Consider the following 17,226-nt stretch of genomic DNA (forward strand, 5'->3'; position numbering starts at 1 on the left):
GCCTTTATGCTTCTACTTATACTAACAGTATGGTCTTCTAGGAATATAAAAATCACTGCCTGCGTAAAATTCCGAATGCCTTTCCAATACATCTACAATGAAGTGTGAACTCCTGACCATGACCTACAACACAGTATGTAATTGAAACTTGCCCACCTCTAGGTCATTCTTTCTTGATGTTTGGTGTTTTCCAGAAATATGAACCTTTCAGTTATATACTCAAAACCAAGAAGCTCACCTCATTTTTTGAAAAAAAAAAACTAATAAAATAGGTCATACTACAAGGTTGCATAACTATAAAATAATATCATAACTTTGAAAACTTGGCTCAAAAGAGTTTTATAAGTTTTTAACTGACTCTTGTAAAAAATACAATCTCTATATAATGTTACTTTAGAGCAGTGTATTATAAAGCAGTAGTATTATTGCCTTGGGTCACTAACATAGTGGCTTCACAAGTGAAATATGAAAACATCATTTCTTGTTAATCCTCAAACTTTCCTCCACCACATTTAAATATACCTTTCATCTTAAGTACCAAAACTTCATTTTGGCTACATTTCTTAACCACATCTGTCTTAAATCCATAAATGCCATCCAGATTGGGCTGTAAAACTTCTCATATTGTCATAACTGTCTTTCATCACTTTCTGAAGATTATACACATCAGTATCCAAAACTACACAACATGCTGTCCTTCTCCATTGCACTGCCTAACTATTATCCTACACAAATGGTAGAAAGAAAATATGAAAGGAAGCATCTTAAGGTGGGTGAGCTGGAGAGGAAGAACCCATGTACTATATATATATCAAGAAAATCATCTTATCTGGGCAAAAATTTTAAAAAGGAAGATGACCTCATCAAGCAAGGGATTGAGGTGGGCACACGGATCAGGTTTAAGGCTGACTAGTTGTAAAATGCTGAGCAACTTGTTCAACCTCTCTAAGCCCACTTTCCTCTTTCATAAAATAGAATAATGGCACTGCCACCCTCACGGGTGGAGAAAATTAGGGTAAGTAAAGGGTGTAATACACTTAGCTCAAGACCTGGCACATCAAATGAGCACCGGAACCAGCATTGTCTTTATCATCATCGATAGTACTATGTCCTAAAATCTTTCTGGCTCATAAACCCTTTACTCATCGTGAATTAGCAAGCACCAACTGGCACTTGCCATTCAACCACTGTGTTATTTCCTTAGAGATGGCCAGCAACTTGTTCCACCCTCATCTCTTTTGAATCCCCAGTCTCCACTCTCTGCTGTAACCCAAGCGGCTCATTTATCATTTCTCTCTCTCTCCAACAGAATTGTATTTGAACTGCATGCACAGTTATATTTATTTCTTATCGACATCAATGCATAATAGTAAGGTTCTAAAGCTCCTCCTACCTTCCAAATCATTCTCCTTGCTGTCACCCCACATATCAACTGAGGTCAGTAGGCATAAAATTGCTAAGTACCCAGATCCATGCTTAGAATGCTGATAAACGTTTGGAATGTTGACAGTAAAAGATTCAGTCAAAAATACAACTGGCATGATTCATTAACTCATAATTCGGTTCAGAAGATCTTTACCAAGATTTTGTAGCTGTGCCACCAGCTGGGGATGGCAACATAAGGCAATTTAGCCAGGTAAGTAAAAAGATAATTTCAGTATGTTTTAAGTATAGAATTTTTCAATGCTATAGGAGCAGAGGTAAGATCAGTAAACAGAGGGAGTAGCGGCGAGGAAGAAGGGAAAACAGATATTAAGGAGGGCTTCCAAGAGGAAGAACCATCTTGGCTGGACAACTGGAGAGGCTGCTAGGGCCCTTGAGACTAAGGGCAGTGTGGTGGGTATGTCACTGTACCACTGCTTATAGTTAGGTGACATTGCAATGAAATTTACCATTCAGGGAGTGGTGGACATGAGCACTAACCAAATCACAGACAACTTTGTATAACTGTTGAGGGTTTGGACTTTATACTGCAGGCAATGCAGTCACTGGAGGATTTTAACTATGGTAGTTACATGGTCAAATTCCATTATAACTCTAGATTGTATGCATTAGAGAGAATCTTTAAAATTACAGAATTCACTATTCGTTTTGTTGGATAATGAAATAAACGTCCTCATGGGGACTAAAACCATGTATCAACACCACACAGATTAATCTAGAACATGTGTTGTCAGCAAGTTCTTCTTCAGACTTTCCGGCATCACCCCTCAAATTCCAGGGCACACATTTTCAGGGAAAGATGCAGACCTATCTCTTTGTAATCCAGCTCTTCTCCTCAGCAACTATAAAAATAACACATGCCAGTGATTCTGTCCCATTTTCCTTTGGGCCTTAAAAGAATGGACTTAATTTTTTTTTTCTTTTTCAATATTTAAAGGATATTATACTTCTTGGTTTTACCGTCTTTGTTCAAGTTAGATCCTACTCTGAACGGAACTCAAAATTACTTCATATATTTCTGGGTTGGTAACTTAATTGTTGATGTAGCAAGAGTCAAAGATTCAGTCAAGAAACTTCTAGAAACAGACTTCAAATTATACAATGTCAGAAAACAGGAGCTGTTTTCTGTCTTTCAAAGTGCTTTGAATAAGTCAGTACTCCATCAAAAGGAACATAACAGTTTACTGTTCTGTCACAGAATGGAATGCTTGGTAATTTGGCATCTGTCTTGATTGATATAAAATTTACTTGAAGATTAACCTGGATAGTCAAGTCTTTAGACTCTAAACACAATCACCCATAAGAAAATAAAACCTGAATTCATAATGAAAACAATCCCAAACTGCTGATCCTACACATTTAATTAAATTCAACGCATGCTCGCTCCCCACCCCCAAACAAACAAAAAACTGTGAATAAGAAAATGAATTTTGCTTGACAGCACCTAGGCATTTACCTAGGTTTTCTAGGTATCTAGCATGGTACTAATCCTTCTCATGTATTTATTGGCTCGTTTAATCCTCAAAAACAGGAGGTGGATACTATTATAAACCTCATTTTACAAACGAGAAAATCAGAATGTTAAAAGAATTAAGTGACTTAAAGTCATTCAATTTGAAGAGGTGAGTCCAGATCTATGAGTCTGCAAAGCTATTAACACATACCATACATAAAGCAGTTTGAGACTCATTTTGGAAAATATTAAGAAACAAGAAGCTTTCATGTATTTAGAAAGTTTCAATTTTTCATTACTCAAGGCTTAGAATAATACTATGACCTTTAACTGGAACCACCCAATCTCTAGAGCACTGCTCTATCAATTACTTGTAAGGCAGCCAAGATGTGTTTCTGCATCCTTTGTTTCAAAGGGCAATGCTGACCTCGATTCAGACCCTTCACTAATCTCAGTTCATGGTTACACAACCCCATTTCCCATAACCACCCATAATCTCTCTAGGCTTTTCAATGACCACAGGTTTGAAATTATTACAACCATCAAACAAATGCAACAGACTGACAAGTAGACAGCTTCATGCATACTGATCTATCTGCTGGCATAGCCCAATGCCAGTATCTAAAGATCAGAGATACGAGTTATCGAACATCAGTTCTAGGTCAGTCGGTTTTCATATATTATCTAATTTAATCTTTGTATTCTTCTGACTATGTCTATTATCCTCATTACCTCATTATACATATGAAAACACTGGGGCCTAGAAAAAAAAAGTAAATAACATGCACATGGTCTTGGTGAATAACAGCTGGGGCTTCAGCTACATTCTAATTCCAAAGTCCAAGCTCCTTTGAGTGTCTATAGAGGCCAACAGGTCAAACGCTTTACACAAATACAATTTAGGGCTTAGTAGTATAGCTGGAAAACATGTGTTAAGTTTGAAAATACTACCATCTACTCTTCCTGAACACTGATCAAGAATACAAATTTGTCAATAATTTTATCAACAAACTTTAATGAAAACAAGAATTATTATGTAATTATAGTGACATTTATATCACGGGTTTTATTTTGAGTTTTCTATACTGTGTATTATACTGAACAAGTCAATAAACATCTCTTCACAATAAAAAAAAGTCAGAAATACTTTTTAATGATAGTACAAATCTGTGAGTGCCAATCACAAAGTAAGTATACAGTATATTATTTCTAGGTTAAAAAGGTATGAGAAGGAACAAGAAAAGGAGCGGGGGAGAAGGAAAAGGGAGGAGAAAGAGGGAGGGAGAAAAACTGGAAAGTATTATTATTCCATTTTACAGAAGTGGAAATTCAGGTAAGAAAAGGTTAAGCAAAGTTAAATAATTTGCCTAAAATCTCTTGGCAAACTAGAGTCAAGAGCCAGAGGTAAAACCTAGCTGCTTTTGACACAAAAGCCATGCTCTTTCCATTCTCCTTTGACAAGTGGCTATATTTCTGTGGATGCTAAAAACGATTTCTCCCAGATAGGAAAAAGTAGGAATCACTCACCAACTCATGGGAAGGCCTCATGTTCGGCCCCCCCAGTTCCAGGTAAAGCTTAGAGTTTAGGAGTGTAGGCTCTGGTCCCAGATCGTCTGGTTCAGAAGCCAGCTCTACCACGTACTAGCTCTGTGACCTTGGGTACACAATAGAAAGAAGTAACTTTGCTCTAGGTAAACTATCTTGTGATTACAATTATACACATTTAGCTCTTTTTCAGTTTTTGTTATAGTAGGAAATGAAAACAAATTATTCAGGACTAAAGTGAATTTGAAGCCTCGGTTATTTGGATAAATTGCTTCAGCTTTCCCTTTCATTCTGACAGTAAAGACTTTACAATTAAAGTCACTTTCATTAAGTAAGGAGTCATCGCTATTGACAAGTTTACCCCTTGCTTAATGCTAATGATAACAGTAACTGTTTATTTAGTATTTCTCATGTGCCAAGCACTGGACTAAGAGCCTTTTGAGGATTATTTCATTTAGTCTTCATAACCACCTCTGAGAAATGTACTATTGCTCTCCATGTTTGGCAGATGGGGAAACTGAGGCTGAGAGGATTTTGGGCTGAGCGAATGGAAGACGCTGTCTAACTTTCATATATATAATGGGGGTAATAAGGGTAATAGACATAGTCAGAAGACTACAAAGATTAGATTAGATAATATATGAAAACCGACTGACCCAGAACTGATGTTCAGGTTCATCACGTCTGTTGTGTTATCTCCTACACCTGCATTGAGATGATACCAGGACCTTTTAGCTAACACTTCCATTTCCACTAAACTGATAAGTTACGAGCAATGCTGCTGACAAGGGCACTCCAACAGTCATTTGTTTAAAAAATCATAGCGTCAATACAGAAAATGAATTTTCACTATTCATGCAGTTGGAGACAAGGAATAGCAAAGCTAAGGTCATAACTTAAATAGCTGGTAGTTTTAAAAGCCAGACATGTAAACATAAAGACATCGTTATTAAATAGTTTTCTAATATGCTCACAGACACTCAACATCATCATTGAAAACAGCATGAAAATAGGGTCAGGGCAAATTGATTAAAGTGATCCCTGAAGCATCTTTTTTCTCCAAGAAATTATTTTGAAACAATGTTAAAATATTTTAAAACCTGCCTTCTGCCAACAAAAGTACCATTTTTATTCAAAAAACATCAAGGTTTTGGCAGTAATTCTTAATTCCATAGAGTAAATGTCATTTTTTTTACAGTTTATAAGGGGCCTCCTTCACAACGGTCATTTGACAACTAAGTAGCCCGAGTAGGGAGAGGCTGGTGACCAGGCCCAGGCTCCCTGACTTGTGTATGTGTTACTGCTCCTCTCAACCATTTACACTCCAGGATAGGACTGAGGAACCTGGGTCAGAAGCAACCTGTCACTCCCCAGAAACTCAGCTCTGCCTGCCTCAGTCTTTCCTGTATAGGACTAAAACCATCATCTCTACATACACAAGTTAAAAAGAAAAACAAAACTCAAGCCATACAGATTATGTATGTATGTATTCCTAAACACGGTGCATTCTAGTAAAGTGGTTAAGTGGAATTTAGATTTTACAACTCAACAGCCTTGGCTTAAAATCCAAGCTTTTCCATTTACTTGCATTTTTTTTTTTTCCTTTTAATCTTGGGCAAATTTTCTTAATCTCTCTGAACTTTAGGTTCCTTATTTGTTAAAAAAAAAAGAATGATATCGACAATAGTATCTACTTTATAAAATTTTTTTTTGCTAGAATCAAATGAGATATACTTGTGCAGTTTGTGGCATGGTGCCTCATCTGTGGTGAGTAATCAACAGATAGTATTAACATTAACTAGTCTTATTATTTCCTTATTCAATATGCTGCTCTTTTTCTTAGGCTGCTTGTCTTTTGGCCTATTTTGAATAGCTATTTCCTTTCACAGAAAGAAGAAAGGTAAAGGAGATAAAATTGGGGGAAAATTTGTTTAATTTGCTAAGAGTATTTATGAGTGTTAAAGAAGGTAGATAACATATAAATAAGTCAGTTAAGGTATTAATCTCGAAGGATTCTTTTAATTCATTTATTCATGCAAGCCCTAGAGCCAAAGGCAGGAATTGCTAACAATGAATTTATTTCTTACAGCCTGTTTATCTGCTGTAATGTTTCATGATTCACTGTTCTAGCAGAGGAGGAAATGATTATTTACTAAATGCAAGTCACTGTGCCCTTCGTCGATGTGACTTCATCATCACATCCACACTATGAATAGGTAGTTATTTCTCCATCCATTTTAAAGATTGGGAAAGTAAAGTTCAGAGAGAAACACTTATTGAAGGTCACATAGCTAGTACATGGCAGAACCAATACTACATTTGATCTATAACGCAATCCAATGTTTTGTTTTCTCACACGGCTTCCAGTTTTGTTTTGCTTAGTAAATGATGTTGCACATTCACTGAAAATAATGCTGTGAGTGGTGAACAAAGCATCAACCAAACACATTTGTGTGTATAACAGACCCAGTATGGTAAGTTAAAATTTGCCTTCTGTTTATAAATAAATAAATAATTTTAAAAGCTTCTAAAAAATGTATCAGCACCTAATAACCTAAATCAGGAATTTATTTCTTCCATAACATATTGAGTATCTAATACGAACCACTCTGCAAGGCAACTAGAATCATAAAATTTTTGTTGTCTAAATTCTATTACTGGCAGCTGTTTTTAATATCTGAATTGCATTTGTTTTTGATCCAATGTTCCTGTAAACAGAATATGTATCTTTGAGGTACGGAATAAGCCACACTAATGCACTGTGGCTGTGCTAGCTAAATCTTTTTGGGTGCTAATCTTGGCAATAAACACTTGGAGTTGGCAGGGAAAGACCATATCTGAGTTTCTTCATTTGTAAAATGGGACTTAAAAAAATCATACCTACCTCCCAGAAGAAAAGTTCTACGAATTAATTAATCTTGGTACTGTTTTCTACTGAGTGCCACTCTGGCATGATTTTATTATCAGGGTGATATGATTTTATAAAACAATGATGAAAGTTTTTTTAAAATGGCTATACATTTAAATGTTAGGTTTGGACACATACTTCAGTAAATTTCATTTCTTCAAGGTGAATTATTTATGTGTGACATTTGTACAGAAGTAGAACAATAAATGGTCAAATCATTTGAGATTTAAAAGTCTATTGAATTGTTTTAACAATAAAAAAGATTTAAGTTTCAAATGGGGACAAAAAATAAGTCCACTATTTTATAAGTACTGTAAAGATACAGAGTACTATGGCTACGGTACATTATAAACAAACGTACTGAAGTTTTAAAAATACTTTCTTGGGCAAGGGTTAAGAATTTTTTTTTTATGTTTATAATTTGTTGTAAAAACAATGTATAAAACCCTACTTTGTAGTTCTGTACTTTTCTACATAGAATTTCACCCAATATTAAAAACATTATGCTAATACCTCCCTATATGAATGTTTTTTAACTCCTTTATCACCCATGCATTTCGGTGCCCATTTTGGATGACCTGGAGGCAGAAAGCACCAGCCATGCCCCTGCACTGTGACCATTTCTAACAAGCAGTAGAATGCCGTGTATTAGAGTCAGTCCTCAGTCTAAAAGAACACATCAGACAGAGATCTCTGGGTAGGGCCGGAGTAGCTTTCTAAAACAGCCAGAGCAATCACAGAGGTTTTAGTTGGTCATGAAAAAGGTAAATCTCTAGTGTGTCGACTATTTCAGAAGCGTTCAATTGTAGGTTTACAAAGAAACGTAGTGATGTGTGACTGCTGAGGTTTGTTTTGCAATCCTTAGGTTTTCTAGATCACATTAGAAATGATTTTATATGAAACACCTCTACCCCTCCTCCTTCCCTCTGATCTAAAGCTCTGCAGTGAATATCAATTTTAAGTCATCCATATGGACAACACATGCCAGGAGGGGAGCAAGGCCTTTATAACACAACCTACTTTCTCTGCAACACTCTTGGAAATCAAGGAATCTATGTGTTTTCGCAAGGCAGTAGTCTAAAAGGACATTGAGAAAGAGGTTCCAAGTGAACAGTGGAAAACTCAGCACAAGGGGGGCCCTCACAATAGACTGCCATTATTAAATTGTAATTTTTAGAGGTGACCTGGCTTACTCAAACACGCACATTTAAGAGAAACTCGCCAATTATGAGATGTACTAAATAGAAAGGTCTTTGGCTTCAGAGATTTAATGTCAAGGTGAAAAAGAGGCAAAAGTTTCAAGCACCCACAGGGCTTTTGTTCAGATGAACTTCTGCTCCTGAAAGGGCAACAGAGTATGTGTAAACAAGACAAATGCAACATCACCCCTGCTATGCTCTTTCCTCCCAGGTCTGCAGCAGGAGTCCATTATTCACTTGGGGTGCCCTTTCTGCAAAGGTGAAGGAGGCGGAGGTTTGCTTTTTCAAGTGAGTGCTGATAGTGGCTTTTGCTCTTGCTCTCGTCTTTTGCGCCCTTTTGTATGGTCGCCTTAGAGAGCAAAGGCATTCTTTGCAAGGCCACTGCCCAATTTTTGAGCTGCTGTCTGTGTGCCCAGAACACAGAAAAAACACCCTAACTGTGCCCATAAAGACCACATTCTAATCAGCAGCACTCAAAGCCCCAAGGCAACAGTTACACCTGTAAAGTCGAATGTTCAATTCCTGCATCCAGATAACCAAGAGATAGCTACTGCTTTTTTGTCTGGATCATCGCCTCAATTCTGAACTCTGTTTTCATTGGTAGCTCACTACACTCTGCCTATGCCTAGAGGAAAACAGCATTATTGTCACTGCTACCGCTCTATTTTCTGAGGAATCCACGGTCTCTGGGCTGGAGGAGAGGTCCAGCTGCTCTTTGAATACTCCCATGTCGACAACAAGAAAAGGGCTGTCATGACTTCTAACTTACTAAAGAAAACCTGCAGCTGGGCTTGCCCCAACTCTCAACTCATATCAGTCCTAGAGAGAAGCTAAGGAAAGGAGGTAAGTGAGACACGTTCCAGAGACAGTTATTGGACTTGTAAAAATCCAGAGCAAGATGGTACTGGACCTGTAAAAATCCTCCACAAAGTGCCTTCCACAGAAACTGTCTTTCCCTGAGGCAGAAGGGCTGCTCCCTCCTTATCCAGTCTCTGTTTCCAGCTACAGACCCTCCCCCCACCAACTATCTTCTGAGGATTAACTCTAGGGTGTGATCCAGAGATACTACAAAGATTCAGTGACTCGCCCAAGACTTGCCCAAGACTTGCCCAAGACTAAGACTCAGCGACTGGCACTGGAGCCAGAACCAAGTGCAGTACCCATTCCTCTGATTCTCCCCACTAATGCTCTTTCTACTACATGTTCAGATTCTCTCCATTGCCACTGCATGCACACACATTGGAGACTGCAGGAGCAGAAAAGAAAAGCAAAGAGAGGGAGGCATTCATTACCTTTTGTGAGCTTATCTCCTCTGGCTGACTTTGTCTTATGATTTTCCTCACTTAGAGAACTTAAAGATCTGATGAGAAAAAATAAAGATCCTCTTCAACAATGGACATTGCTAAAAGAGGAAGGTGTGAATACCATTCTTGTTATAGAGACATAATCAATTACCAGGTGAAAAAGCTAAAAGTACAGAGCAGTCAAAATTCATATCTCCATCTCCTCCCATTCGCTGATTCATAATTACAAAACAATGGTTATAATTTGTCTTCACACCAAAGCAATGGTTACATAAATCTCAGAACCAAAGGAAGCTTAAATGTCATCTGGTTCAACATCTATTTGACTAGTACCTTAGAAATCGAAAGTTTTAGAACTGCAAGGCACTCAGAAATCACCCAGCCCTACTCTCAAGATTTTCTCAGTTGAGAAAACTGAGTTTTGGAGGTATTCAAATACCTTCCCAAAGTCCTACAACTTAATATCTGATCTAATAAAAGAACCCCATGCCCTAATATCCAAGTCAATGTGGCAGCCAAGAAAAACAGTAAAATGTAGCCAAAAGACAGAGTTACATAAAGAACAGCTTTCCTTTAGATGACACATAATATGATCTTAAAAAAAGAACCACGAGGCCAAAATATAAGAAAATTGTAAGACATTATAAGGAAATCACTTTTTTTTCTGGACAGAATAGAGATAGTATAATGACAATTCCCTCAAACTCCCAGTGCCTGTAAACAGTTTTTAGTGTGCCCATAATTAAGTGAAAAGGCAAGAACATTTTGTTGCATCTGTAAATGAGTAAGGCTACAATCAAAGGTTTCTATGAGACAAAATCTGTACAAAATAAACTTGAAAACAGCATATACTATCAAAGCATCCTGGTGTTGCCTCAATTTGTTTTATAAATTGTTCTGACTACACAGGTGACATACCAAAACCAGAGTCTCCTGTAGCTGCTTGTGATTCATGTACTAGAAAACAAAAACAAAAGATCATTCCTCAGAAATTTATTTCCAAATATCTCACCCTAATTTACAAATGAGAACATTAAAGTAATCAAGAAAAGAAAAGAAAAAAAAATTCCCAAACTTGCATACTGGAAAAAAAAATGTTAAATGCAGTTGCCTGGGAAAGACAATAAAGACACTCTACAGAAATGAATGCATGGCTTCACTCAGAAGAGCAAGTGTAAGAACACCAGGGATAGGAAGCTGACTAAGTCCCTAGCCTAAAATAAAATCTCAGAATCATACAAGGGGAACTTGGAAAGCAAGAGTGTGCAACTATGGAAGTGAATCAGATATGGTGATAATATTTCCATTTTCTAGTTCTATTTTCGATTTTAATCCTCTCATTCCTTTTCACATTTAAAGAAAACTTTAAAGAATTTAACATCCTTCATGCCACATGTAGCCTTTGTTTTCACACAATCCTAGTTTGATGTGTGTTCATTATCGCCTATGAACAGATATCATCCTATCTGAATAGGAGGTACTGAATCCACAGATTCAGATTTATGGAAACTTGGCTTTTATGCTTTCCTGGTTAAGCATCGTTTATGTGCAATAGCTTTTCTCTAGGGTTTAAGTCAGAGAATTGCTGGAAGGCAATTCTCTTCTCGGGGACAAAATATTCAGACTATAACTACAGTAAGCCACTCTTCTGGGATAAAGATATATATAAAATCTTCTTCAGTCCTTACAACCACCGTGTGAGAAAACTCTTTATAAATATTTTATAACCATTGGAAAGGTTACACAACAGAATTCCCAAGGAGTTTAACCGTTTGCCTATGGTTATTTGTCTCAACATTGGTAACATGGGAATTAGAATGTAAGATCTTTCCACTATATCTGAGGTGCTCCCTAGACATGGATGAGGAAGCACTCATGGAGTAGGCTTCAATGATGGACCAAGTGTAAGATCTCCAATATTCATACTAGCCAAATGGTGATGAAAAGATTATTTCATCTTTATTATTTCTGGCAATGAAAACATTTCGATCACCTATCATTAAAGAACAAATGTGACTCACAATTTGCTCTGTTCAAATCAGCAGTTAGACATAAATAAAATTTAGCAATTTTAATTGGTTTGGCTCAGGCCTTCAGATTTCCATATGCTTATTTTCCTTGTGTTATGTTAAATGTAATTGACTTAGCACTTGAGTTTTAAAATCTTGGCAGAATGTATAAATTAAAAGCGACACAAAATAGAATTATTCAAAGCACACATTCCAAATTGAGTGATTTTAAGGACAAGGTGAAAAAATGCTCTTTTCATAAATGTTAATTTTTTTCTATAAAATTACATCATCCATCACCCAGATGAACTTCACACAGTCAAAAGAGTTGTTTTCTTGGAATAACAAAAGCTAACAAGCATTCTATTTGCTTCTTCTATTAAAACTGATGTATTCCTAAGTTGGCCTTTTCTACACTGTTTGCAAGATGAATTTTTCTTAGTATTTCTGACAGCAGTCATGAAAACGTGTACAAACCGTCTCAAAACTAAAATGTAAGTACAACATCAATAAGCATAGTGTCAGGCCCATTAAAATGACAGCATTTTAAAAAATAGTCTTGCAAAAATATGCTGCCCAATTGTTATTTAATATACTAGTGTATCAGAGTATTATATTGAAAATAAAAGATTATATATTGAAATAGATATTCTCTCTAAACTAGAGCCACAATTCCCTTCAGAAACTGTAAATCCACACAATATGAATAAAATGCAATCAGAAATCTGAAAACGCAAAATGCATTCATTCCTGTGGAAGTGATTAAATTCATTGTTACAACTGACTACTGCCCATGTAATTATTTCCCAAATACTGAAGTCCATCACACATGCTAAATAAATAAAAGGATCATTTATCAAACCCCAAGTGGCTGTTGATGGAATTTTCACACTTATTTAGCTTGATTGACAAGCCAGAATGCCTGGTGTACCGTTGATTCTTGGAGAGCTGCATAATTCAAGTTATTATTGTTATTACTATTATCAAATTCTCATTTTACATCTTGGGTAACAGGAGAATATAGTTCTGTTTGTCTTAAAATAGAACTCTGGTATTGATGCTATCTTTATAAATGACCATTTAAACTATTGATTTGATAGATCTCCCTTCTTGGCAAGGATTATATTAGATTCAGTAGGACGATTCATCTTTCTCCTTAGCATCTGATTTCCTTGTGCTACTCTCCATCCAGAGTTGCACAGAAAATTTCTTTGTAACTTTTAGATTAGAAAATTTAGCAATATGAATGAGAATCTAATCCCCCTCCCCTATCTCCACCAATTATTTTATTGATTTCATGCTATTTCTTGCATCCCCCTTTTCCATGGCAAGAATGTGGAATTGCTAGAAGTATCCTTAAAGAAAACCTTGATGGTCATTAGATCCCAGGCAATGAATGTCTTCATTCAACAAGGGTACTGCCCTCCTATGCCTGCAAGTCCTTTAACATCAGCAAGTTCCCCCAAAGGGCTTGCACTTTAACTTGGTCCGAGCAGGTCACATTTCTAAAATACTTAGCTGTCTCAAATGTCCCTGGTCGGCAGCAGTGAGTCACTAATGCCATAGAGTTTCAGGCTAGATTGACCTCTTTCTAGTTTTCAATGGAATTATTCCATGTAATCCGATTTACAAGTGGTAAAAGAGATTACAGAGCTCACATTTGTTTCGCAAAGCAAGGGTGCAAGGATCATCAATCCTACTGACTCTCAAAGTGACATGACAGTACATCGCCCCCTTTGGAGTGTTGGTTATTAACCTGATCTGTCTCCAGTGTTCTTGTTTAAATAGGAAAGTTTACGCTCTTTTTCTCAACTAGCAGGTAACGGTGTCTCCATCCAGCCCTCACGGCTACCATGCAAGTGGGCAGATGCTACGGTAACAAGAAATTGGTTCCCCGCCCTTGCTTATTATTCCTCAAAGCAGAAAGCTTTGTTACAAATTACTTTATTACAAATCAAGTAATTACATTAAAACTCCTCTTTTGTTGCCAAAGTCTTTAACACTTGCATTTCAACAGTTCACTGTGGTGATCCCAAGTGTGGCATTCAGTGCTCTACCTATAAACTAACGTGCATGCAAGAGAGGGATCTGCACTCTGCTCCTCTTTGTCTTAGGCTGCTGCCCTAGAAACTACACAAATCTTTCTGCCCCTTTCCCCTGCCCTTTTTCACACGGTGCAACCAGCTCAGTTCTTCCTACTTCCTTGAGTGTGTACATTTCCCAAACCTAGACATCTATTTAAAACACGATACGAAGCAGGTCATTTAATAAAGCATTTCCACCACATGGATCCTTTTATTCTAGACTGATGACTTGTACAAACCTCCAATTTCCCTCTTCTCTCAAACACTTCTACCCCTTCAACACATTTCAGAAATTGCAATGTCGGATAGAACCTCTGGGGAGGTGAAAGAGAAGCCTTACCCAACCCGCAGCAGATACACAGAACAATTCCAAAAGGGAGAAAAGAGGCAACAACTACAGCCGCGAAAAGAACTATGGAAGGGAGTAGCGTGGCGGCCCTTTCTGAACAAGACACACATTTGCTTCAGGGAAAAAAAAAATCTAATTGTACCCCTGGGCAGTGCTTTACCCAGTGTTTTCTGTATAATGCACAATTTAGCAGCACTGGGGATTACCTCAATAACTATCATCAGAGGTGCCCATTAAAAAAAAAAAAGACCTTTCTCTTCTGTGATGAAAGAAGGTGGGTGCAAATGTGGAGGTACTACCCCATCTAGAGCTCTCTAGAGATCTCACTCAGAGCCTCAAACCCGGCAAATGCCGCGGGGAGCCAAGTATTTCCAGGCTGGCTGGGCAGGTTCTCCGCCCCACCGAGCTCTGCCGCCAAGAAACTCGGGGTGAGATTTGCTCCCGCCGCTGCACCCGCGTCGGCACGAGCCCCGCGCCCACTTGGGGGCTGCACAAAAGTCTAGGTTGCAGAGCAAGTGTGGCGTACAGGGAGCTGTTCGGTAACACCCCGGAATCCACGGGAAAATGTCTCCCGTGCAAAGACATGCTTCCCCATGATAACTTAAACTCTTCGGCCAAAGAGCAGATCCTTCCTCCTTACAGAAACTGCAGTTCTCAACTTGACAGCTCCAAACTTAACGGCTGCGGCTGCAAACTTGACACCAGCTCCCTCTCATTCCCACTCCTCCTCTGTCTGGCTCACCCGGCCCGGGCGGCTCCGACTCGCACGCCACACCCGCCTCCCCGCACCTTCTTGGCTGGTTCCGCGGGCACAGCCCCGCACGCCCAGGTAGCCAGTGCCGGGAAGCACCGGCCTCCGGGCGCGATTTTCTTGGAGAGCCAGAGAGCTTCGGGGCGCGCCCTACTCACTTGTGTCTTCTTCATAAGGAAAGGCTGCGCTGTGATCCAGCCCAGGCAGCGGTGTGGCGACTCCGTTTAGCTGTTTTGGAGCTCCAGCATATTGCACGAGCAGCGGCTGCAGATAGTCCACGCATTGGGCAGTCCTAGCGCAGCGCCCACTCCACGGCCCGTGCTGCCAGCTGCGATCCGCGTCCCGGCTCAAGGCGGCGATTGAAGCCCAGGCCAGAGCGCCGCCAGCACTTTTATATAGCTCCCTCCCGCCTGCTCCGGACACGCCTCCTTCCCTTCCGGAGCCCCGGGGAAGCGAGTTGGGGCTGTGGCGCGTGGGGGGGGCGGAGAGGATGGGGGGTTGGAGTGGGAAGGAGGGGTAGAGACGAAGGGGAGCGGTCAGAGCACTGTGAATGCCCCAGAAGTTGGACACATCAGGCCTAACGCGTCTCCTGGCCAGGGGGCTCTGGGCGCACACCCGCAGGAGGCCATGAGGGCGCGCGCGGGCCGCGGAGGGTGCAGCTTAACAACCTGCAGCCGCTGCTGGCGCTGAGCGCGAGGCGCGGCTTGTCCCTCCTTGGCCTCTCAGTTCGGCGGGAGCTCACCTGGCACCGCCCGCGGACGTACGAAATACCTCGCGCGTTGGCGAGGGCCGGGACTCCCTCTTTCGTGCAGAGGCGGTGCGGGAAAGGACTTCAACTGGAGCCTAGCAAAGAATTCACCCCTTCCTCTTTAGAGAAATTAAAAAAAAAAAAAAAAAAACTTAATTAGGATTTAGTTAGGCCATTCATTGTCTTACTCTGTTTTTTAAAAGATTACTTTAGTGAATGAATATTTAATAATTAAAAGAATTGTTGACTCAGGATTAAGTAAGTACTGCTAAGGGAGATGCTTTTTTTCAGAATGGTTCACTGCTGCCTCTTAGAAATTAAGATTGAAAGAAAAGCGATAGACTATTAACCGTGCAGTTCGCTGACACAGCAAGTGTTCTGAAAGGAATACTTTTTGTTAAGAAAGTTTTTGAAACTAGAAAGATAATGCAACAACAACAATAATAATAACTAACACCATTATGTAATGCACTTAATTTCATACCAGGCGCCATGCTAAGGACTTTATGTAGATTATCTCCTTAAATCTTTTCCCCAAGCCTATTGTATAGGTCCCATACAATAGATCCTATTTTTATTCTCATTTTATAGATGAGCAAACAGAGGCTTAGAGGGATCGGTTTTCCCAAACCACTCTAGTAAATGAGTAAATGGTAGAGCTTTTTTTTTTTAAATCCAAAGCCCTGGTTATACAGCCTTTTAAAAAAAATACTTATTTTATTGATTCTCCAAAACCTTTCTTAATTTGTTGGAACAATTATTATTAATTTTTTGGAACAAGAATAATGTGTAAATTTAGGAAATAGGTATTTTAATAAGAGTAGGATTCCAAATTTGTCATAATTAGTTCACTGTTGCTTTGTTAAAAATGAACATGCCAAGAGAACAAGAAACTACATAAAATTTGAAGCTCAATGTGTTAGTTATCTATTGCTGTTGTAACAATTAATACAAACTTAATGGCTTAAAGCAACATAAATTTATTATGGTTTGGAGGCCAGAAGTCAGTGATGGATCTCAATGGGCTGAATATTGGCAGGGATGCATTCCTTGTAGAAGCTCTAGGAGGAACTTCTTTTCTTGCTCTTTCCAGCTTCTAGAAGCTGTCCACTTCTTTGGCTCATAGCCTCCTTCATTGCCAAAGTCAGTAATAGTGAGTTGAGTCAAACCACTTTGACCCTCCTTTCTGCCTTTCTCTACTTCTAAGCACCTTGCAATTACATTGAGCCCACCTGGATAATGCAGAATTATCTCCCTATTGTAGTCAGCAGAATAGGAATATTAATGTCATCTGCCATCTTAATTCCCCTTTGCCACATAACAGAACATAATCACAGGTTCCAGGGAATAGGATATTGACATCTTTGGAGGGTCATTGTTTTACTACAATCACTGGCAAACAAGTGTGAGGAGAACACGGAATAGAAACATGG

The 17,226-nt window shown here is 38.9% G+C and overlaps 1 protein-coding gene across 3 annotated transcripts in view; it reads right to left on the minus strand.

Annotated features, from left to right (window-relative positions):
* Positions 1 to 15,427, minus strand: part of KITLG (KIT ligand) — an 82,522-nt gene extending 67,095 nt beyond the window's left edge. For 2 of the 3 annotated variants that reach the window (XM_011361753.2, XM_023531550.1), the window contains exon 1: positions 15,204 to 15,426. In XM_011361753.2, the coding sequence (XP_011360055.1) occupies positions 15,204 to 15,218 (15 nt within the window). In that variant the 5' untranslated portion in view covers positions 15,219 to 15,426. Of the gene's footprint in view, positions 1 to 15,203 lie in introns of all 3 variants that reach the window. The other variant, XM_011361754.2, reaches the window with a different exon arrangement.
* Between the last annotated feature and the right edge of the window lie 1,799 nt (positions 15,428 to 17,226).

This window comes from Pteropus vampyrus, unplaced genomic scaffold (assembly GCF_000151845.1).
Source record: "Pteropus vampyrus isolate Shadow unplaced genomic scaffold, Pvam_2.0 Scaffold70, whole genome shotgun sequence".
In the NCBI taxonomy this organism is placed as follows: domain Eukaryota; kingdom Metazoa; phylum Chordata; class Mammalia; order Chiroptera; family Pteropodidae; genus Pteropus; species Pteropus vampyrus.